Source organism: Xenopus tropicalis, chromosome 10, assembly GCF_000004195.4.
Source record: "Xenopus tropicalis strain Nigerian chromosome 10, UCB_Xtro_10.0, whole genome shotgun sequence".
NCBI lineage: Eukaryota > Metazoa > Chordata > Amphibia > Anura > Pipidae > Xenopus > Xenopus tropicalis.
In genome coordinates, this window is record NC_030686.2 from 45695 (window position 1) to 69713 (window position 24019).

At 44.0% G+C, this 24019-nt stretch overlaps 1 protein-coding gene across 6 annotated transcripts; it reads right to left on the reverse strand.

The window, feature by feature from the left end:
- Positions 1-11695: 11695 nt before the first annotated feature.
- Positions 11696-22110, reverse strand: mapre1 (microtubule associated protein RP/EB family member 1). Of its 6 annotated transcripts, none has more exons than XM_012971603.3 (8): positions 22002-22110; positions 19096-19219; positions 18821-18966; positions 16580-16787; positions 14417-14473; positions 14097-14221; positions 13470-13622; positions 11696-12863 (listed from the first exon to the last, which is right to left on the reverse strand). In XM_012971603.3, the coding sequence occupies exons 2-8, from the start codon at positions 19214-19216 to the stop codon at positions 12807-12809; spliced, it is 867 nt and encodes a 288-aa protein (XP_012827057.1). In that variant the 5' UTR covers positions 19217-19219; positions 22002-22110; the 3' UTR covers positions 11696-12806. The 6 variants fall into 6 exon arrangements, with proteins under 6 accessions (XP_012827057.1, XP_012827055.1, XP_012827056.1 ...); XM_012971601.3 differs by having other exon boundaries at positions 14393-14473; XM_012971602.3 differs by having other exon boundaries at positions 21960-22093.
- Positions 22111-24019: the final 1909 nt, after the last annotated feature.

The window sequence follows — 24019 nt, forward strand, 5'->3', positions numbered from 1 at the left end:
CATGCTCCATATCAGCACTATCTGGGACATAGCAAGCTAATGCCCAGTTGAGAGGAAAACTAGACTCTGGCAGACTTCTGGATGATACTTCCATAACTTTTCTGAACTTCAGTGTAACCTATCCATTGTCATGCTAATGACTCCAGGTGCAGAACCTAGTAATGTATCAGAGACTTCTCATATGATTGGCTGATCTCAAATTCAAACCAAGGAGGAAGAGAGAACAAACAGTGATACTAAGAGAAGAAGATCCTGCTAGGACCCAGACCTACACAAAGAAACACACATAGTGAATGTGACCCCCAAACTGACCATCTCATCTCCATTGAATTAGAGGTGGACAGTAGTGATGGGCGAAATGTTTCACCAGGCATGGATTTGCGGCAAATTTATGCGTTTCGCCATTGGCGGATTGTTTCACGAAACGGATGAAGAAATTCGCCAAGGAAAAATTTGCCACGCGTCCAAAAATTGTTGCAAGAATAGTCGCGGGCGACAAATTTTTTTAAGCGCGACATTTTCGCCATCTCGCGAATCTTTGTAAAAGATTCACGAATATATTGGTGAAGCGAAATGGGACAGATTCGCTCATCACTAATGGACAGTGCCTGACACACCATGGGAACCAACTCTAATATTTAGAGGCATACCATTTGACAACTGTGAAATTCACCACAAGTGGAAGATACCTGTTGGACGATAGCAGAAAACCAGGTCTCTATACACTTCAGTATCTGATAATGCAACATGAAAACCACAAGGTAGAACATTTGCATCATGAAGGAAGTACTGTAGGCAGCCCTGTCAGACATTCATGAGCCCTATATGTGCTGATGCTAGTAGCACTCAATCCCATAATATGTAAAGGTTGTTATCATGCCGAGGTGACATACTACAATGATAACCCTCCACAAGGGTAACCTAATTCCAGGAATCTTGAGTACTGCAATGACAATGACAGTCCCTAAATTTTGGGCTATATGCTGACCCATTATGGTAACCATTTCTGAGGTGACTGACATAAAATGAGACAAGCAGGGCAACCCATGCCTCATTACTACCTTGTTTCCTGAGCAAGCACCATGCAGAAGACATGAATGTCCATGCCACTACACTATGACCTGCACAGGAAGGCATACTCATAGCCACCATGCCCCTAAACTAATATATAGCATGGGAACAGGAAGGCATAATCCCAGCCAATGTAGACAACTGGGCAGAAACAAGGAATGCCTTTCAAGTATGAGCTAAGGTTGGAGCTTCTAGACCTAACCAATGTGCAAGCCCTGTATCCTGAGCAATCTGATGGAAGCAGTGCAAATGTGATGATCAGATACCTTATAGATACCCTTGGGAGATGAGGTCATACTGTGCCATACACCCTGCAATCAGAACAGTATGTAACAGAAAACTCAAAGACCAAACACATGTCCTCTTGGGGGAACTAGGTATGGAATGGCAGCTACCCCAGAACATTTACTCATAGCATGTAATTGGAAGCCAGGAGAACCTTTATATATTCCCAAACCCTGTAGCATGTATACAATATGCCTTAACAGCTGTAATCCTGAGCCAATTCAGTACAAGTGTTAGACCCCCCGCCGAACCCAACAAAAGCATCAGTGATAGCTTAGCAAGGTTAATGCATAAATCCTATTTAATGGCTGCTTGCTGGGTAACAAGCACCTAAACTGTCAACAACAAATACAGCAGAGCTTCGAGAACAAGTGTCCAGCTGTGAAGCTATTCTCAAGACAGAGGAGATTACACTGCTTGAGCTACTGTGATCCAGCAGATGCCATGAGATTGGCTGCAACCTGCCAGCCTTTAAGTCTCAAAAGATGGGATACCAACAAGCGTAATGGCACCGTTCAAAAAGGCTGTGTTATACACTAACAATGCAGAGATTAGTGAACACACCGATGGGTTTGCTTCAAACCTGTCATGGAGCCAGCCCCTGATTCAACTCAAATATTTTCAGACTGACCTACCATGTAGATCAAACTCATAAGAGAGCCCTGTAGAACACACAAGTCAGATGCTGTTTAACAAGTGTATATACTACTAAAGTGATGCCTCCTTGCAGCAGAGGAACACATGTTGTTAGGCTTCAGAGTATCTGCAAACTCAGAGGAATGTTCATCTGGCAGCATATTATGAATCATGGTTTATGCCAGGCTCAATAATTACTACAGGCCCAGTGGCGCCACAGTTGAACTACAACAGAGCCTAACTCTATTGGTTCAGCTGTAGTTATAAGCATGATGCATTCAACTTGCATACCCACAGGGCCCAATGAAACCTGCAGCTTGGCCCATACATACTGCCTGGCCTTAGAAGTACTGCAAAAAGGCCTACAAAAACCTGAACTGGTAACAGCTTATGAATCTTACCAATAATAGGACACAGTGAAACATGAATTGTGCTGCTGCTTTGGGTTTCGGTCAGCTAAAACTTTAGGTATGCTCACTGCCCAAACTGTTACCAGCCACTGGTTGCTGCGGAAACTAATGCATATTATGTGGTACCCCTGCATCTGCAGTTTAAGCATACATAATACAGGGTTCTAAATCACCTCAGAACAGGGAAACAAATTAAAACCACTGGTGAGTATTGTACAGAGAAACATACAACATAAGTATTGCAACACTTAACAGTGACAGTGCCCATGCATTGCCGAATGATAACTACATGGCAATACACTATAATACATTTCTATAAGCAGATGATTACTAATCACAAATCAAATAATTGTGTTCATTTGCTGGTAGCAACACAAGCCTGTTCTGGGGTCCCCAGAGTGCGGCCAATAATTGCTGCTGCTTAGTACAAACAACCCTTTAAAGTAATCAGAATAAAGGACTCTCAATTATCTATAATACTATAGCTCTCTAAACCAAGTTATGGCCCGCCTTAGGCACCAGAAAACTTTGATAGAGACTTTGATAATGAAACCAGTAAACAGAATCAGTATACAGAACATTACCTTCCCAGCCCATACTGCTAAGCTCAGGATTGGACCTAATGCAGCGAATACAATGTGGCTTCAAAAGCGATGCACAGTGCTGGAGCCACATACATACACATAATTATACACAGCTAATGCAGGTACAGCTCTCACAGGTACTTTGCCCTGACTACTATAAACACCTTCCCCAGCAAGTGAAGGATTTAGTGCATTACCCGGTGCAGCAGCAGCAGCAGCAGCAGCAGCAGCAGCAGCAGCAGCAGCAGCAGCAGCAGCAGCAGCAGCAGCAGCAGCAGCAGCAGCAGCAGCAGCAGCCATAACACAGAACTGGTGCAATTCTCTGGGAAGCTCAGCTGGAGTGAGATCACGTGATCACATTCACCTGAGGCTACTCAAGAATGCATCTCATTAGGCAGTTCTCAAGGTTACTACATGGCTCTGCCCTAGCAACTGTAACACAATACCTCTTAATACACAACCTTAGGAAATACTTTGTGAGGGAGGCAGTTGGCTCTGAACTTCTGGTTCTGGCTCCATTCAAAACATCTCTCCACACAGTGGAACAAAAAAGGAATATGGAGATCACCAGACTCAGGCCAACAAAATTCGGAGGAACACTAACTTCCACCTCCCTCGCCCATCCATATGAAGCGTGCCGGGCCACATACCATGGCCACCAGACATTCCCGACCTGGGAGGGCATACGGATGGGGGGACTAGCACAAACCAGAAAGGCACATGGGATCAAGTATACCAAACAGCATTGTCCTACCTTATCAAGAAGAACAGCACTGAAGATCCCAGGATATGAGGTAATGTGCAGGGGAAAAGATCTCATGGATCAAAAAACCCCAGTCCCTAGGTGCCATTTCCAGCCACCTAATGCTTTCCCAAGGCTAAAAAGCAAAAAATGTTGCTTCGAATGGAGCAAGGAAAGCAAAAGGGGGTGGCTTTTAAAGCTGTGGGGACAATCCTTCTGATGGGGCATGGGGGGCGCGATATCCCGAATAGTGCTGATATGGAGTATGACCAGGGAAAATAAATGACACACTTTTGCAGCAGATATTAAATTTATGTAAAGATGAGAATTGCAACGGGCATCTAGTACAGAAACAATCCTGCCCTGGGGACCTATCTGTCGCTCTAGCAGATAATACACACAGACTGTCTAACTAGCACAGTCCTTTTGATATCACAGACCCCAGGTAGTGTTACCTGCCCCAAAGTACCATGGCTTGGCTTTAGTAGGCGCTCCAACGTAGCAGTTACATGAACAAAACCTGTCCTCACACAGGGGCCCCACACTTGTAGAGAAATTCTTACTCCCGTTAGGTGCTTCACTTCCTTGGCTGCTCCCAGGCCACTACACTTGTACCATACCTCACAACTGTCCTGATTTTCATGGGACAGCCCCTGTTTTGACAGCTCAGGCCGCAGTCTTGGATTTTGAAATGTCCCTCATTTCCCTTTGATCCCCTGCACTGAAATTAAACAAGTAGCTTTTGGCAGAGCCCAGAATACTCACCCCCCCCGAGATACAATTGTAACTAATAAGCTAAACAGGTCTCTTGGGGGAAGGCTAATGCCACACGTAGCATTTTTTTAGCAAGCCAGAAACCACTTGCCAAGAATATGCTTACAAATCCTCCTGCCTGTGCCTCAACCTAAATGCATTGAATGTGCTTGGGTGCAGGCACATGTAGCCGATATCTGCCAAAAATGCAAAGTCTCACGTTTTTTGGTGGATATCGGCTACATGTGCCTGCTACGTGTGACATTAGCTGAACTGAGATTCACAAGGGAAATTTCACCTTTTTTTAGCAAAACTCTAATAACATAAAACAAGACCCCAAAACCCCCAAAAATGTGTTCAAACATTTTCACCACGTTTTGCGCACCATTTCTTTTTGTCCCTCTTTGCGTTTTTCAAATGTTGGGAGGCATGTTTGTAGCCTTACCAGTATTCTCCCTTTGGTGAGTCACTCCCCAACAGGCTCTCACAAGGCAGCTCTGCAGCACAAACAGTGTTTGGGCAAATGAGGCTAGCATGGCATAGGAAAAGCACCGCAGGAGAAAGAAAATCATGGCACACTGGGAATGGAGAAGAAACAAGGTAAAAGGCAGTGAGAGGGGAGAGAAGAGGGAGAAAAAGAAATTGACAGGCTGAAAAAGGAGGAGAAAAAAAAAGTTATATACATATAGAGGCAGAAAAACATCAAGCAAGAGAAAGAACAGGGAAAGGATAAGAAAATGTGGCAGGGCCAAAGACATAAAAAGCTGCAGGAGAAATATTTTTTTAAAATGCCTTTATACACGGGTGTGTGCTAGAGTGGGGGGCAGTGTGTCTGCTTTGGCCTAAGGTTCCAAGACACCGATGCCTGGAACTGAGAGAAGGATCTGTACCATACTATCTATAGCTATACTACCCCATCCCACCCATGTTTAAGCACAATGAACAGATCCAAAATGTATTTATTACAAATCAAATTCATGTTCTAACATTTCATCTTCATCTGACATTGGTTTTGTTTAGTAAAAGTTTACTTTTAGCTCTGCTTTTAGCACTGGCAGGAAGGTGGCGCTTGGTCTCTCTCTGTAGCTGTGAATGTTCATTAACTAAGGGCTGGAAATGCGTCAAATAGTGAAAATACTTTATGAGGAGGGAGAGGAAAATGGGGTACCAGAGAAACAATGGAATACGGTTGGTACCAGAATTTTATCTTATATGTCAAAACTCAGAAATAAGGTAATTTAGAAGAAACAGCTGCTTTATTGTGTATATATATATATATATATATATATATATATACATACAGTGGAGGAAATAATTATTTGACCCCTCACTGATTTTGTAAGTTTGTCCAATGACAAAGAAATGAAAAGTCTCAGAACAGTATCATTTCAATGGTAGGTTTATTTTAACAGTGGCAGATAGCACATCAAAAGGAAAATTGAAAAAATAACTTTAAATAAAAGATAGCAACTGATTTGCATTTCATTGAGTGAACTAAGTTTTTGAACCCCTACCAACCATTAAGAGTTCTGGCTCCCACAGAGTGGTTAGACACTTCTACTCAATTAGTCAACCTCATTAAGGACACCTGTCTTAACTAGTCACCTGTATAAAAGACACCTGTCCACAGAATCAATCAATCAAGCAGACTCCAAACTCTCCAACATGGGAAAGACCAAAGAGCTGTCCAAGGATGTCAGAGACAAAATTGTAGACCTGCACAAGGCTGGAATGGGCTACAAAACCATTAGCAAGAAGCTGGGAGAGAAGGTGACAACTGTTGGTGCGATTGTTCGAAAATGGAAGGAGCACAAAATGACCATCAATCGACCTCGCTCTGGGGCTCCACGCAAGATCTCACCTCGTGGGGTGTCAATGATTCTGAGAAAGGTGAAAAAGCATCCTAGAACTACATGGGAGGAGTTAGTTAATGACCTCAAATTAGCAGGGACCACAGTCACCAAGAAAACCATTGGAAACACATTACACCGCAATGGATTAAAATCCTGCAGGGCTCGCAAGGTCCCCCTTCTCAAGAAGGCACATGTGCAGGCCCGTCTGAAGTTTGCCAATGAACACCTGAATGATTCTGTGAGTGACTGGGAGAAGGTGCTGTGGTCTGATGAGACCAAAATAGAGCTCTTTGGCATTAACTCAACTCGCTGTGTTTGGAGGAAGAAAAATGCTGCCTATGACCTCCAAAACACCGTCCCCACCGTCAAGCATGGGGGTGGAAACATTTTGCTTTGGGGGTGTTTTTCTGCTAAGGGCACAGGACAACTTATTCGCATTAACGGGAAAATGGACGGAGCCATGTATCGTGAAATCCTGAACGACAACCTCCTTCCCTCTGCCAGGAAACTGAAAATGGGTTGTGGATGGGTGTTCCAGCATGACAATGACCCAAAACATACAGCAAAGGCAACAAAGGAGTGGCTCAAGAAGAAGCACATTAAGGTCATGGAGTGGCCTAGTCAGTCTCCGGACCTTAATCCAATAGAAAACCTATGGAGGGAGCTCAAGCTCAGAGTTGCACAGAGACAGAAACCTTAGGGATTTAGAGATGATCTGCAAAGAGGAGTGGACCAACATTCCTCCTAAAATGTGCGCAAACTTGGTCATCAATTACAAGAAACGTTTGACCTCTGTGCTTGCAAACAAGGGTTTTTCCACTAAGTATTAAGTCTTTTTTTGTTAGAGGGTTCAAAAACTTATTTCACTCAATGAAATGCAAATCAGTTGCTATCTTTTATTTAAAGTTATTTTTTTCGATTTTCCTTTTGATGTGCTATCTGCCACTGTTAAAATAAACCTACCATTGAAATGATACTGTTCTGAGACTTTTCATTTCTTTGTCATTGGACAAACTTACAAAATCAGTGAGGGGTCAAATAATTATTTCCTCCACTGTATATATATAAAGCAAGACAGTGAGCCGCACACACAGGGACTTAGTTAGAAAACAAAAAAATTTTATTAATTTTTTTTTATTAAATTAAACCTGGTTTGTCCCTGAGGAAGAGCAAAGTTGGTGCTCAAAACGTTGGATTTTTTTCATTAATAAAAATTTTTTGTTTTCTAACCAAGTCCCTGTGTGTGCGGCTCACTGTCTTGCTTTATACATGTTTTTTGCAAGCACCCGGGGCAGTTGATTACTATTAGGGTGTGTGCTCTGTTTTTCTCTGTATATATATATATATATATATATATATATATATATACGTACATACAGAGTCTTGGGAATCATTCAGCCCCACAGAATAACATGTATCCCAGACGCTTCCCATGGGGCTTTACTTGTAACAGCTTTAATAATAATTACAAATGACATGAAATGCACAAAGTTACTACAGGTATAGGACCCGTTATCCAGAATGCTCGGGACCAAGGGTATTCTGGATAAGGGGTCTTTCCGTAATTTGGATCTCCATACCTTAAGTCTACTAAGAAATCAATAAAACATTAACCCCAATAGCATTGTTTTGCATCCAATAAGGATTATTTATATCTTAGTTAGGATAAATTACAAGGTTCTCTTTTATTACTACAGAGAAAAATGAAATCAGTTTTAAAATTCTAAATTACTTGATTAAAATGGAGTCTATGGGAGACGGCCTTTCCATAATTCGGAGCTTTCTGGATAACGGGTTTCCGGATAAGGGGTCCGATACCTGTAGTAAGAATCCCTATGGTCAAATCTAGCCCAACCAAACAATCCCATTGGCCAAATCTAGCCCACCCAAACAATCCCATTGGCCAAATCTAGCCCACCCAAACAATCCCATTGACCAAATCTAGCCCACCCAAACAATCCCATTGACCAAATCTAGCCCACCCAAAAAAGTTCTGCATAGACAGCATTTACATCATGGCCTGCGGACTACTAAACCTGCAGGGCAGAGATAAGGGGTATTAAGCTAAGTCATCTTTTTGTTCTGTACAGTTTTTGCCTATACAAGGAATGGTTGTCTTAGGTTGTCTTTCAGGTGACTCCTATGGAGGTCTTAAGCCAGTCTGGACTGATAGCAGAGGGGCTGCTCTAAATGCCATAAAGTTACCTAATTATTATACTGGGGTAGGGGCATGGTATAGTTTTAATCCCAAGGCCTGATTTCAATTCCAGTCCCAACCTGGACTGGAACCTGGGACTGGTGTCCCTCAGAACTTACCCGTCATCAGTAAGTGTCTCCATCAGTATCGAACAGAATACTCTTGCTCCCCTTTCTATAGTTACCCTTAAAAGTATTAGTATTTTAGGGCAGGCCTTCACAATGTGGCTGTGACCCAGTAACGTATGGGACATGGCATACAATTTGCCACAGTGCATGTTTTAATGATCCTTCATGACAATGTGGGGGTGTCCTAGCACCCCACATATCCTTTTCTAACCCTCCACCCCAGGGTAGGTAGGAAGAAAATGTTTCACAAATCATGTGGTTCAATCCAGGCAGTGATGTGGCTAAATAACTAATCATTGGGGGTCCGAGTGGCAGCAGGACAAATGTCACACTGCTAGGCCTCCCTATAGTAGAAATCTTTTTATTGCAGCTCTAAAATTTGTCCTGTAGCCAATCGGCCCTCCAATGATCATTTGCTTAGCTGCAAGATGTGGGGGTAGAGGCTGCCACCTATGCCGGCTTTTTCCACCAGGCAGGGGGCGTGTAAAAAAAAAATAGCGTAAAAATGGCATCATTTATTTTACATATGCTTTTATTTCTAGCAGAACTTATGTAAAATAACAATGTAAAATCTAGCAAGACGGTTTCTTTTACACAGCTTTTTACACCATTTTTTTTTTGGCAAATTTTGTTTTACACAGCACAATTAATAGGCCTCAAAGTAATGCTCCTCCCTCTCAGCGTGTTATAGAGAAGCCAGCCACCAAAGGATGTGATTTAGGGAAAAGAATAAGATGTGACTTTAATTCTGAGATTTGTAACAAGATCATAGTCAGATGGGTATAACTGTACAGAGCTATATAGTGACTCCATGCTACACGGTGTAAAATCAACTGTATTTATTAAGCTGTGTAATGAATAATATGAGAGAGTAAAATTCTGCTGGAAAACCACATTTTCTACTCTGTCTTCTTTCATTTAAGGGATTGCACACCTTTAACTTTAACATTTTAACATACCTCCCAACATTTGAAAAATGCAAAGGGACAAAAAGAAATGCGAAAATTATTTAACCACATTCATTTCACTCCCCCTAAATACCATTTTGCCGGGAGTAGGAGAAACAATAGGTTAGCTGAAAGCAGTTCTAATGTGTAGTGCTGGCTCCTTCTGAAAGCTCAGACTCAGGCTGCGCTGCAAGTTGGAGTGATATCCCCTCCCTCACCCCCAGCAGCCGATCAGCAGAACAATGGGAAGGGAGCAAGGTAGCAGCTCCCAGTAGGTATCAGAATAGCACTCAATAGTAAGAAATCCAGGTCCGGCTTGGGACTCCTCCAGTTACATGGGAGTAGGAGAAACAATAAGTTAGCTGAAAGCTATTGTGTCAGGGTGCCCCCATGGCTAGCACATGAAAACGACCCCCTGCTGCAAGCGTAAGGATCCCCAAGCTGTAGAAAAAAAACAATGTTACAGATATTGTTAAACTCAGCCTCTTTAGAAAGCAGGGCTCCCTGTAAGACCAGCATGAAAAAAGTCTTAGTGGTGCCAAATAAGGACTGTGATTGGCTATTTGGTAGCCCCTATGGGGACTGGCAGCCTATAGGAGGCGGCACCGTTTTTATGCAACCAAAACTTGACTCCATAAATTCAAACATAGGCAAACATAGGCTTCAGGGGCCACTGGGAAATGAGACTAACAATTACATTCGTTCTTTAAAAATAAAAAAATCAGTTGGTGCAATGACACCTCTCCATGTTGCCCCAGGACCTAACTTATCTCTAATTGCAGCAGATAAATGGAGACCTAGTGGGGTTAGTTTCCTTTGTGGCTATTTCCAGTACCCCTGTGCCTGTAGGTGTCATTGCTGCACCAGGAAGAACTGCAAGTAAAGAAGCTGCAACTTCCTTTAATACATTTACATTAAAGGGGAACTCCAGCTTCTGAACCATAATTAATGAACCCAGAAAACCCTAATATACCTCTCGCTGTCATCTGTTCCTTCAAAAAGTAGGAATAAATCCAATTTTTGTTGAAATTAAATCCAGCTGCAAAACAGCCCTTCTCTTTCTGCTTCAAATCCTGGCAGGGGAGGAGGGACGGGACTAAAACACTGATGTTACAAATTGTAACAACGTCTCCACAGCTTACAGACAGCATGCAGGAACTACATAATCCACAATGCCTTGTCCTTATCAACATCATGTGTGCAGCAGGTATTTGTGGGATTGGGAGGATAAAGCCAAATCCACACTCCTGGCCAATCCAAATCCTTAAAATCATGTGACTTGTCACAAACACGGAAGGTGAAACATTTTCAGTGTGCATGCAGCGCACAGTTCTCTTTAACTCTTCCTTATCAGTTCGGCATTCAGCCAAATTTTTCACAAAGTTTACCCAAATCACAAAATTGTGGATTAGGCACATCCCTAGTTTAAACTGTATAATATCCCACTCTCCCTTCCTATATAAAAAGAGCAATTTGTTTAGTGGCTTTCCTGGTCATGTCAGCAAACCCACCCTCTTTGGACTAAGTTATTAGACAAGATGGTAAGGGGGTGTGGGTCATTTATTACTTTGGTGGGGAAGGGACAGGGCTAACTGGGGCATTGGGTACCCATAGTATTGCTGACATGAGGAGTGGCCAGGAAAAGAAATGTATGGTAAGTATGATAGGAAATTTTCTTTTATCAGCTCCTTTGATGTTGTTTAGGGTCAGGAAGTGACAGGAAGTACTAACTAAAATAAAAACGGCTTCGTCTTTAGTGCCAGAAGCAGCAGAAACCATAGGTATTTCTTATTTAAAACAATAGGCAAAAAGTCTGTTGAGCAGAAGCCCTACTAACCAAGCTCATGTTGGAAGGGGGTGTTTACTGTCCCTTTAATAGGGAGTTTCCTGACTACTCTGATATGTTGGATGACAAAGCTCTAAGGCGGCCTACAGGGAAATATTACTGTTCATATCCCACCACTCCAATGCTGTATATGGCCATGTCCCGCCCCCTTGTAATGATGTGCCCACCAATACCCTGTCCATGTGAGGATGAGAGGGGGCAAGTCAGGCAATCACACAGAGACAACAGTCCAACGCACTCTAGTAAACTCTTGAAATGCAGAAGTTTTATTTAGAAATGATTTAAAGTAGAAAAACTCTAAGTGAAACCAAATAAAAAGAGAAGGAGAAGAGAGTAAGTGTAAAAGGGCAGGAGAGGACTAGAAAGCACTGCAAGTGGCCGGCTACTCAATCACGGGCAAAAGTAAATGTGTAATAAAGCAATTCCCACTTGTTATGGCATCACCAAATCCCAATTTATTGTAAAAACAGCAGGGTTCCTGCTCCAGAGGTGAAGCCTGGAGAAATGGGGCACAGGGGGGCACAGCAGGTACAGAAGAAGAAGGAGGCGCAACAGGAACATAAATACAAGGTCTCACAATATTAAAACAAAGGAAGAGGGTGTCGGACACAAATTCATGTGAAAAGGGAAATGCTGATAACTCAGAGGTTTGCCACTCGGTAAATTTCATCTCATTTTAGTACAGGTACATGTTAACCCCCAGGCTGCCGGGGGGGGGCACAATCTCAATTCCATGTGCAGACAGAGCAGAAGAAGAGCAGCAGGATTCGGCACAAGGAGCAGCCCCTCGGGCACGTCCCTACTCACAAGCACTACACACTGCAAGGAGCAGCCCCTCGGGTTCGTCCCTACTCACAAGCACTATACACTGCAAGGAGCAGCCCCTCTGGCACGTTCCTACTCAAAAGCACTATACACTGCAAGGAGTAGCCCCTTGGGCAAGTCCCTCCTCACAAGCACTATACACTGCAAGGAGCAGCACCTCGGCACGTCCCTACTCACAAGCACTAGACACTGCAAGGAGCTGCCCACATACACATTTACTGTATGACTTAGAAAAGCATTTAGAAACCCCTTAAGGCATTGGTATATATACTGTACAACACCACTATAACAGTCTGACCAGTAACTGAACCTTCCTCAGCCCATTACACACACTTTCCTGCCACAAAACCATAGTATGTCCAATCCCTAAGCACTGTAAAATGAGTGAAACTTTGGCAAAGTGCACTTTCAAAAGGAAAGGTGCTGCCCCCTCCGTGCAGAGAAACAGCCCTCTGAGAATAAAAGGGGGTATTTAACGTTAAGCACATGATTTGGGCAATAAACGACTGCGATGCAGGTGTATGTATGGTTAATATTCTTCTTGGTCTTCAGGGGGCGCTCCTTCATCAGGTATGACAAAGCCCTCCTGTATGGGAGAAGAAAAAAAGGTATGAGGCAGCAATAAGTGACTGCAGCTAAACTAGCCATCTCCTCAATCTAGGATCCAAATCTGAATTGGACTGGGGTAGAACGGGGCAATTTTATATATATCATATTTAGCCCAATCCCTTGTGTAGGCTTCAGTTCTGGGACCAAAAATTCTGGGTTTGGTACGTCCCTAAAATACATACACGGATATATTGGCCAGTAAGAACTACCAATGACTACATGTAAAGCAATAAAATGTTGGTTTAATTTATAAAGAATCAGCTGTACCAGTGGGTGCAACAACTGGACCAATGAATATTTCCCTCCAATGGACTCTACACACTGAAAACTGGCTGCCATTCCAGGGCACGCTGCTGCAAAAAAGCCAAACTAACCCAGTCCCTGGCACCCCAGCAGCCTGGCAGAGTACAATACCAACACCACTAATTTTACTGCCCCATTATGGCCACTTGGAGAGCAGATCTTAGAAGCCCAGTTAATGGTCAGCCCCACTCGCCCTGCCACCCCATTACTGACCCTTGGCACTAGGAAAAGGAGAATAAAGCCCAATGGGCAAGGGTCTGCATGCGCGGGGGGCACTTACGTCTGTGGCGTATAGAATCTCTATAATCCTCTGTAAAACAGGGTCACTTTCACCTTCATTCTCCTGACAAATTAGCTCAATATTTCTCAATTTGCCAAAGTAAAAGTCTCTTTCCTTTTCTAGATCCTCAACGGTAATTTTCAGTACATTTATCTGCAACAGAACAGAAAAAAGCTCATTAGTGGCTCTTCTTCTACTGGGTCACATCTTTCACAAGATGCCTGCGTACATAGGACCAGACCTCACACGAGTGATTTATTGATTATTAAATAATTTAAAGCCCAATTGCAATTAGCAAATTATCAGTATGTGATTTAGAGTTACAGACTGGAGGTAAAGAACCTCAGCATCAAGCCCAGCACAGACAGGCTAAGGCATAGAGGTGGGGCAGGTAACCTGATTGACAGCTGGGATTTGTAAATGACTTTATAATGGGTATAGATGGGTTAATAAAAAAAGGAATTTGGGTTTCATGTTTAATATGAAAAGGACTTTTATTATACAGCTTTTTATGTCTGGGTGACAGGTCCCATTTAAGCTCCAATCTGAAGCCCTTTGTGCACCTATTAAACAGACAAAATAGAACATCAACCCGTCACAAACAGATTCCTTTCCCAAAGCACTTACCTGCTGAATGAGCTCTGCAGACTCATCGTCTCCATTCCCTACAGTCGCTGGCTTCTTGCTGATGCCTTGGGCCGGCGGCTTGTTACTTACTGCAGTCCTCTGAACAGGCACTGTCCTTTGGGGAGCTGAGAGAGACACACAGAGACTTAGTGACAAGCCCATAGAGCACAGTGTGTGTGTGTGTGTATGTGTGCAAGTGCTTGGCCAGCAAACTGTGTAAACCATAGACACCCCGATGCCTCTGTGCTCCAGTTCATATCAGTGCAGACATCCCACTCCCTGACAAGAACATGTACCAATTTTTGCCATTTTCTTTAAACCTGGTGCTGGCTCTGTTCTTGTAGCTTTTCCTTCAGATCCTCCAGCAAAACTCTCATCTGGAAGAGGCACAGCATTGAGAAGCAGCACAGGATGGAGGCACCTACTACAGTTAGGCACAAGGGACAGAACAGCTGGGAAACAATACATTAATCTACACACCGCCCAACGCACCATTAGGCAGAACGGAGCCTGCAAGAAAATTGCGGTCCCTGTGTCTGTGTATTGTATGTACCAAGGGGCTAGTGGGACTTCCCCTGCTAAAAGTCTTGCTCATGTAGTCATTTTTCACCAACCATTATATTTATGTAGGTTGGGTTGGAGAGTGGAGGCAAGACTGCAAGCCTTTTGTACCATGTGTTTTATGTATTTAGTGTCAACACATTACAGAGATTTTTCATCATTCACATCAGTAGAGGGTAGGAGGATTGCAACCTTTTGTAAATGTCCTACCCAGCTGGGCTGTGGTGAGTGGGGCAGAATTTTGACAAAGATGTGGGGCAAAAATGTTGTGAACAGATCAGGGATGAAAAAGGGGTAAAACTGGGGAGGACTGGGGTTTAAGTGGGCAGGGGTCCCAACAAAAGGCTATTACAAATGTACAAGCAAGCACACTGCTGGTGCAGAATTGATGGTGGGTATTCTGTATAATCTCTGAAATGAACTGAGGAATATGTGGGTGCTATATAAAGAATAACAGACAAACCTCTGGGCAGACAGGTGAGTATACTAAGGATATGGCAGATTTACATTACATCAACCTTGAACCCAGTGAAAACCACTGACAGTTGAATATCTGGGGCCTAAGATATCATCTTAAAACAAACACAGTTTTTTTCAGATGTTGGGGGGGTGGGTGGGAAGGTGCATACAGGCTGTGCATACAGAGGGGGTCCTACAAGTTCCTACAGGTATCACAGGCCAACTTGCTCTATATTCGTATAACAATATGCATGCAAGGGGCCACACACCTACAAGTATTCTGATCTGTAAATCTTAAATAAATAACTCACAACCTTGGCCACAGATTGTATTAGAGCTATAAAAAGATCCATAATTAATCATAACAAAACCAAAGTATATTGGGATTTCAACTCTATGTTTCACAGATGCAAATGCATATCCTCAAACGTTCAGCTAGTACATTATCTATCATCTCAGTTCATACAGGAGAGCGTATCCAGTAATGATATCAACAAACCCACCTGGGTCAGAAGCCCAGAATGATCCGCACGCTTGAGTCCAGAGCTTTTGAGTTTCAGATGTTCATATTTGAAAACATTTGTGCACTATCTAGTAAAATCAGGAAGGGGGGCCCACCACCTTATGGTAACTGTTTAAGCCTCGCCGATTGTTTCACCATTAGAATGGCTTCTTGAGAAGCATCTTGAGACTCAAGTGTGCGGAACATTCTGGATCAGATCATTACTGGATATGCTCTGCTGTGTGAACCGAGGTGATAAGTATTACGTCTTATAATATTTTCTAAGAAAATTATTTTCTATTTATAGACTGGATATCTATATACATATATACATATACATATATATACATATATATACATACATATATCTCTCTTTCACTGACTGTGAACTTTCTTCAACGGAGAGTGAATAATATCACGGATTTCTCCTTTAAATGTTTGGCATACAGGAGTGTACCAGCCAAATTTTCTGATTGCACCAGCTGAACGTTTGAGGATATGCATTTGCATCTGTGAAACATAGAGTTGAAATCCCAATATACTTTGGTTTTGTTATGATTCATTGTGGATCTTTTTATAGCTCTAATACAATCTGTGGCCAAGGTTGTGAGTTATAGTTGGACTGCATGTTCCTATATACTGGTGTTTCTAACAATCCTGCTTATAGGTGTGTTTGGGGGGGGAGGGAGGGGCCCTTCCATGAATGGCGTTTATAAATTATTTTATGGGTTAGGGCTTTTTAATACTTGCTGTCTGTATTGGTGAATAAAGTTTGCTATTTTATTATAAGTAATCTTTAATGTGTTTATTACCTCTGGGGTCATTAAGTCCCTTATTTATTTAAGATTTATAGTTTGGAATATTTTCAGATGTCCCCATGTGGCAATTAACCATATTTTTATCTACCAAAAACCTAGAAGGTGGAATTGACTTTTGATGTAAAATATATTCTGATCTGTACCTGTGTTTCCAGAGCCTAAAGGTTTCTTAGGCTTGTTCAGGACTGGAGCAGCCAGTACTGGAACTGGGGCCGACTCCTGTCCCTGACGAGCTGCAACAGGGTCGTAGTCTTTCCCATCATAATTTGCATCGAAAAATTTTTTGAACCACTGCACAAATTCAAAATTGTCCTGGAACTTTCCTTTTACCAGTTTGTCCACAGGAATTATCTAAAAACAGAAAGGTTTGGATGTGAGGAGGTGAAAACTGTAATTGTGTAATGAGAATTCAGGAAAAAGAACAGGTCATTAAAATAAATACTACATATTCCCCTAGTGCTTGCTTTAGACCAGTGCTGTCCAACTTATGCAGTGCCGAGGGCCGGAATTTCTCTAGCAGGCCGGTAATGGAAGCCAGTTTTGACCACTCCCCTTTTTTTACACCACACCCATTTTATCACAATGGTGGTAGAGCAGAAAAACCCCAAATGCTTGGTCCTCACTGCGGGGATATCAACCGCCATTCATATGTGAAAGAATTATATTATGTCATATTAATACATACCTTTAAATCCATATAGTTCCTCCTCCCCGTGGAAAGCAAAGCAACCCCCAGCATATAATTACACACCTTAGGGACCATTTAATGGCTATTTCCAACTGCTAACAAACCCCTGCCAGGTTCACCTCCCACAGGTAGCATAGGGCAGGCAGAGTATGGCACACACAAGCAGCACTCTGCCTGCCCTATGCTGCCAGTGTGTGCCATACTCTGCCTGCCCTATGCTGCCAGTGTGTGCCATACTCTGCCTGCCCTATGCTGCCAGTGTGTGCCATACTCTGCCTGCCCTATGCTGCCAGTGTGTGCCATACTCTGCCTGCCCTATGCTGCCAGTGTGTGCCATACTCTGCCTGCCCTATGCTGCCAGTGTGTGCCATACTCTGCCTGCCCTATGCTGCCAGTGTGTGCCATACTCTGCCTGCCCTATGCTGCCAGTGTGTGCCATACTCTGCCTGCCCTATGCTGCCAGTGTAAGCCATACTCTGCCTGCCCTATGCTGCCTGTGTGTGCCATACAATGTCGGAGGGGTGAACAGGTGAACAATGTGTGTGATTACAGCCTGAGCCTGAGGTTCGAACACTGCAGGGGGTGAACAATGCATTTTTAAACAATACAGGGGGATTACAGGCTGAATCTGAGGTGAAAACAATACAGGGGGCCAGTAAATCTCAGTACTGATACCATTTAAACCTTACTCAAAGGTAAGCCATCAAAGCAGCCAGACAGGTGGGGGGCCACACAGAGGGGGGTCGCGGGCCGCATGCACCAGTTGGACAGCACTGCTTTAGACCATATAACACAAAAGCTTTGATCAAAAAGCTATTTTGTTCTCCCATAAGGACAAAACATTAGCCAACATCACAGCTGGGTTGAATCAACACTTTCGGGTAATGCTGTTGAATCCTAGGGTTGTTTTCATTAGCAGGGACTGAGGAGGACACGCAGAACTGCTTCTATCAGCAGCACAAACACAAGGCTAAAGGCTCAAGTACAAAAAGGTAAGTGTCCTCCAACGGCTCGGTAACAGCCCTGATCCCCATCCAACTGAGGATCTGTGGCCTCATTTAACCAACCTGCAGCAAATGGGCCTGGAGAAAGGGCCCGGAGAAAGGGCCCAAATTTCCTCAGCATGCAAAAGCTGCTTTGAACTCAAAGGGTACGAATAGATCTACAGAAGATGAAAAGTGAGAGGCAGGAATACATTATATATATATATATATATATATATATATATATATACACATATACACAAACCATCAGGTTTCACCATAGCAAATTGCTTGTTGCTCCAAAGCCTTTTGGCCCACCACTGTGCACAGAAACGCCACCTGCTGGGTACCGCTATTTAAAGGACACCTATCATTGCCCACCACTGAAGCTGTGGAGCCCCTTCTATTGGTGGGCACACCAACCTTTTGCCTGGAATCACAATGGGACATTCTATAGAAACACTAAGGCAATGTGTCTGTTCGCACAGTACAGCTATGTAGAGTGACACAAGGCCACAGCCTGGTCTTGTTTCTGTGTCTCTCACCCTGTACCACCAAACTGCTCCAGCAGGGAGAAGCTTTTGGAAGAGTTAATAGTGCTATATAACCCTGTCTGATAATGGGGATACTACTAAAGCTAGGGATCAAGAGCAACTGTAGCATTGCAGTGCTGTACCAAGTACACTTGATAAGGGGACAAACTCAGAACTTACCTTATCCACACCCATTTTTTTGAAGCCCGCTTGCAGGACCTTGAAGTTTTGAATGTATTCATGTTCCAGTTTTGCTTGAAATTTTACTTTTTTCAGCACGACTGATCCAGGGAAAAGCATGTCCATGAACTGGCAATATACACTGCCTGCGAGGGAAGCACAAAGACATTAGTAGTGCACTATTCAACTATCATCTGAAGGCAGACCAGTGAGGGAGCACACTAAGCCCCCCGCTACCTGCCAACCTCTCCTTATCAGCCCAAGGCAAAGAGTACCTGAACACAACTGTTCGATTTTAGTTAGGTTCAGCTGTAAGGACTCGTTGATCCATGCCAGCATATCATGGCGGCTCAGGTTGTCACTAGTCACAGATGTTGAATAGACATTAACAGCCATTTTCTGCAAAAAGAAAAGCAAAACCCAATAACTATATAGTCAAAACACAGCAGTGCAGGGAAAGTAATGATAAAGCACTAAGAACTTGTAGGGTGTATGGAACCCCCCAAAACAAATCAGTAGAGTTCAAGGAAATGCAGAGCAGAGTACAAAGGTGAGTAGATGGTAGGGATGCACCGAATACACTATTTATTATTATTTGCATATGCAAATTCAGATTTGGAGTTCGGGCAAACCCAAATCTGCATATGCAAATTAGGATAAAGAGGAGCGCGCTGCACGCATGGCAAAAAATTTTCAACTTTTGTGTTTGTGACAAAAAGTCACATAATTTTAAGGATTCAGTTTGGCCAGGAACTTGGATTCGACCAAATTCTGCTGAAAAAGGCTGAATCTTGGCCAAATCCTAAACTAAAACCTGGATTCAGTACATCCCTAGTTTAAACAATAGGCAGAAAGTAATTTCAATACAAGTCCTATTTATTATCTTCATTTTAGCAGGTGTTTTAGGGTGAAGACACACGGAGCTACTAGTAGCAACTACTTTTTCTCGGCTACAAAACACCAGAAAATCCCTTGCCATAGACAAATGTGAGAATTGCCTCTGCTAAACACACACAGACAGTTATCAGTAAATGATCAGCACTGCCTGTTTTAGCAGCCATGACAAGTAGCTGCTACTAGTAGCTCTATGTGTCTTCACCCTTAGGGTTACTGTCCCTTAAAGCTGCCTGGCAAGAAGGATGAAGAGAAGGCTTCCCTTGAAGATGAAGACTTCAGATAATAGACCTACTGAATATTCTCTGGGTCTCCTGTCCCACTGCAGTTCCAAGGGGCCACCAATGACAAAAATTTTCAACTTCCATGTTTATGTGACAAAGTCCCTATAATACACTAACTGGGAGGTAGAGGAACATATCGTAGAGGGAAAAGGGCTATAAATGAGGGGTTAACAGAAGGGGGGCTTAAAGAGCAATGGGCACATAAATACTGTAGGGTTGGGAACTGATGTTAAAGAAACAGTAACATTGAAAAATTAAAGTGTATAAAAGTAATTAGAATATTACTGCCCTGCACTGGTACAACTGGGTTTAGATCCCTTATCCTGAACATTTACCCCCCCCCTGCCATAAACACAAAGTTTATACATACACTGAATATAAAAAGTCTGCACCCCCTGCAAAAAGAAACCAAGCTAACTCCTGTCAGAACTTATTCCTCCTTTATTGCCAAATTGCCCTCTATGCACAGAAGCTGAAAACAAATCAGAAACATTTTAGTGAAAGAAGGAAAAGCAAAAGCCCACAGACAAACCTGAGGTGTGAAGGTTCTGTGACAAAGTAGATGGATACTCTGCTTAGTTATTAATGGTTCCATCCAGACTGAATGTGATTGGTTGATTCTGAACATCCTGGACACTAAAATGTTTATGATTTGTTTTCAGCTTGTGTATAGAGGGCAATATGGCAATAAAGGTGGAATAAGTTCTGACAGGATTTTTTTTTCTAATTAAACCAAAACCTGCCATTTTGTAGGGGTGACTTTTATACCCAGAATAAGATATTTAGGTATGAGTATGTGCGTATATATTTACTTCACACAAACACATACAATACACAAACTTTACATTGTCTGCAATATTGTGTGAGTTTATCTGTATTTCTGTGCCAATAAGAGCAACTAGTACAGTAAATACCTATGGTGCCTCCCCAGTCTGTATATAATAAAATGACTGGAGCTGGCAGCTTGCATAGTACAGTAAATACTTATGGTGCCTCCCCAGTCTGTATATGATGGAATGACGGGAGCTGGCAGCTTGCACAGTACAGTATTGCCCACTCTGATGTAACACCCGACGGCGCAAAACGCACAAGGATACAGCTCATCAAAGGATGAGATTGTTTACTATTTGGCCACCTATGTGCAGGGCCACACCAGGCTCAATTCATTGCTGGTCCTCATCATAATTATAAAGTATACAGTGTGTGAGGGGGCTGGGTATGGAGGGTTGGGGGGGGGGGGGGTTACAGGGAACAGAAGGTTGGTACATAAGGGATTGGGGGTTACAGAGTAGGGGGAGAGGGTCACCTGACTAGAAGGGGTACAGTGTGTGAGGGGGCGGGGGGGGAAGGGCACTGAGGGTTGGGGGGGGGGGGCCAGGGAACAGAAGGTTGGTACATAAGGGAAGGGGTTACAGGGGGAGAAGGGGTTACAGAGTAGGGGGAGAGGGTCACCTGACTAGAAGGGGTACAGTGTGTGAGGGGGCGGGGCACTGAGGGTTGGTACATAAGGGATTGGGGGGTTACAGGGGACGCAGTGTGACGGAGGGAAGAAGTGGGGACAAGGGGAGAAAGGGACACGATGCAGGGCACGCACGGAAAGCCGCTCACAGAGTGACGGGCCGGGTAACCAAGGTACAGAGAAAAGATAAGACAGGAGGTTTCACAGAGGGAGGAGGAGTTACATGTGGGAGGGGACACAGGAGGGAAAGCGGTTACCGGGATACAGTGTTGGGGGGGGGGGTTAGAGAGAAGGGGCAGCCGGGGTTGGGAGGGGGTAACGGGAGCAGAGTTCAGAGGAGGGATTACAGAGGGTGGCGGGGTACAAAGGGATAGAGGGAGTTGCCGGGGGGAAGGAAAGGGTAGCGGGAATACAGGGAGGGCGGCTATGGGACAGAGAGAGACTACCGAAAAGCAATGAAGGGAAGTACAAGCAGCGGGACCCGCCGGGGCACAGAACTTGCCTCACTGCCGCCGAACACACGCCGCTCCAGTCAATTACCCACCTCTCAGGCTCTGCAACCGGCCTCACCCCGTGCTGACGTCACACGCAGGAGTTGTACGTGCTGTGCGCAAACACGTACCCGCACTTCCGGCGCAGTTGCTAAGTGACGCCAACAGAGCTTCCGGTAACGTGACCATGGGTGCAACTCTAAGGGGGGGGGGAGGGAAATCAGAGGAAGTACAGGGTCGCCAGACCTACAGTACATTGGGGAAGCTCAGCTGGTATTTGCTGGGACCATTTTCCAGCTTCACTCTTCTTGTTAAAGGAGACATACCAGTGAATTATGCGCTTTTACAGTTAGGGTTCATGTTTAGCCCAAAGGGAAACCGGCACTGTATGTTATTCATAATTGCCTACAGGGTTAGGGGTTTTTCATTTATCCAATATGTCTCCTTTAAAGACAACCAGCAGCAACTCTTACTGACAGACAGATTGACAGAGGGGTTTGTGAGTGACAGAGGGGTTTGTGAGTGACAGGCAGAGTGACAGAGGGGTTTGTGAGTGACAGGCAGAGTGACAGAGGGGAATGTGAGTGACAGAGGGGTTTGTGACTGACTGACAGACAGAGCGACAGAGGGGAATGTGACTGACAGAGGGAAATGTGAGTAACAGGCAGAGTGACAGAGGGGAATGTGACTGACAGAGGGAAATGTGAGTAACAGGCAGAGTGACAGAGGGGAATGTGAGTGACAGAGGGAAATGTGAGTAACAGGCAGAGTGACAGAGGGGAATGTGAGTGACAGAGTGGAATGTGAATGACAGGCAGAGTGACAGAGGGGAATGTGAGTGACAGAGGGAAATGTGAGTAACAGGCAGAGTGACAGAGGGGAATGTGAGTGACAGAGGGAAATGTGAGTAACAGGCAGAGTGACAGAGGGAAATGTGAGTGACAGAGGGAAATGTGAGTAACAGGCAGAGTGACAGAGGGAAATGTGAGTAACAGGCAGAGTGACAGAGGGAAATGTGAGTGACAGAGGGAAATGTGAGTAACAGGCAGAGTGACAGAGGGAAATGTGAGTAACAGGCAGAGTGACAGAGGGAAATGTGAGTGACAGAGGGAAATGTGAGTAACAGGCAGAGTGACAGAGGGGAATGTGAGTGATAGGGGAATGTGACTGACAGAGGGGAATGTGAGTGACGGGCAGAATGACAGAGGGAACTGTGAGTGACCGAGGGGAATTTGAGTGACAGAAAGGAATGGTGATTGAAATAGGGGAATGTGACTGACAGAGTGACACAGAGGAATGTGACTGACAGACAGAGGGGAATGTGACTGAAAGACAGAGTGACAGAAAAGAATTTGACTGACAGAGGGGAATGTCCTGAAAAAACTGAAGTCTAGTTACTGCAGAAAACTAATATTGCCTTCAGGCAATGTCCCTAAAATGAAATAACAGGAAGTGAAATGCAAAATCCTTATCCCAAGGCTCCTGTAGCTGTGGGACTGGGTTTGGTGGCACCGATAGATTTACTAAGAGCTAAAGATAAATTCATAAACAATTGTCGGTAAAATAACAAAAGACAAAACCTGAAAACTGTTTAAAATACAAATAAACAGAAGAGGAGATAGAGGTTTGTGATAGAGGTCTGTCTCAATTTTATTTTGTCTCAATATCAACGCTTTTGTGATTTCGCCCCATTATGTTTAATTTGCAAGTCTCTTCCAGACAGGCATTCAGTCCTGCGATTCCCTGCGGTGGGTCTGTCCTGCGATTCCCTGCGGTGGGTCCGTCCTGCGATTCCCTGCGATGGGTCCGTCCTGCGATTCCCTGTGGTGGGTCTGTCCTGCGATTCCCTGCGGTGGGTCTTTCCTACCATTCCCTGTTGTGGGTCTTTCCTACTATTCCCTGCGGTGGGTCTTTCCTACCATTCCCTGTGGTGGGTTTTTCCTACCATTCCCTGTTGTGGGTCTTTCCTACCATTCCCTGCGGTGGGTCTTTCCTACCATTCCCTGCGGTGGGTCTTTCCTACCATTCCCTGTTGTGGGTCTTTCCTACTATTCCCTGCGGTGGGTCTTTC

Coding starts and splice junctions, on each gene's coding strand:
- mapre1 (XM_012971601.3), bottom strand. CDS start 19,216: ATGGCTGTTAATGTCTATTCAACATCTGTGACTAGTGACAACCTGAGC. Junction 16,788..18,820: donor AAAAAATGGGTGTGGATAAG/GTAAGTTCTGAG, acceptor TTCTGTTTTTAG/ATAATTCCTGTGGACAAACT. Junction 14,222..14,392: donor AAAGAAAATGGCAAAAATTG/GTACATGTTCTT, acceptor TGTCTCTCTCAG/CTCCCCAAAGGACAGTGCCT.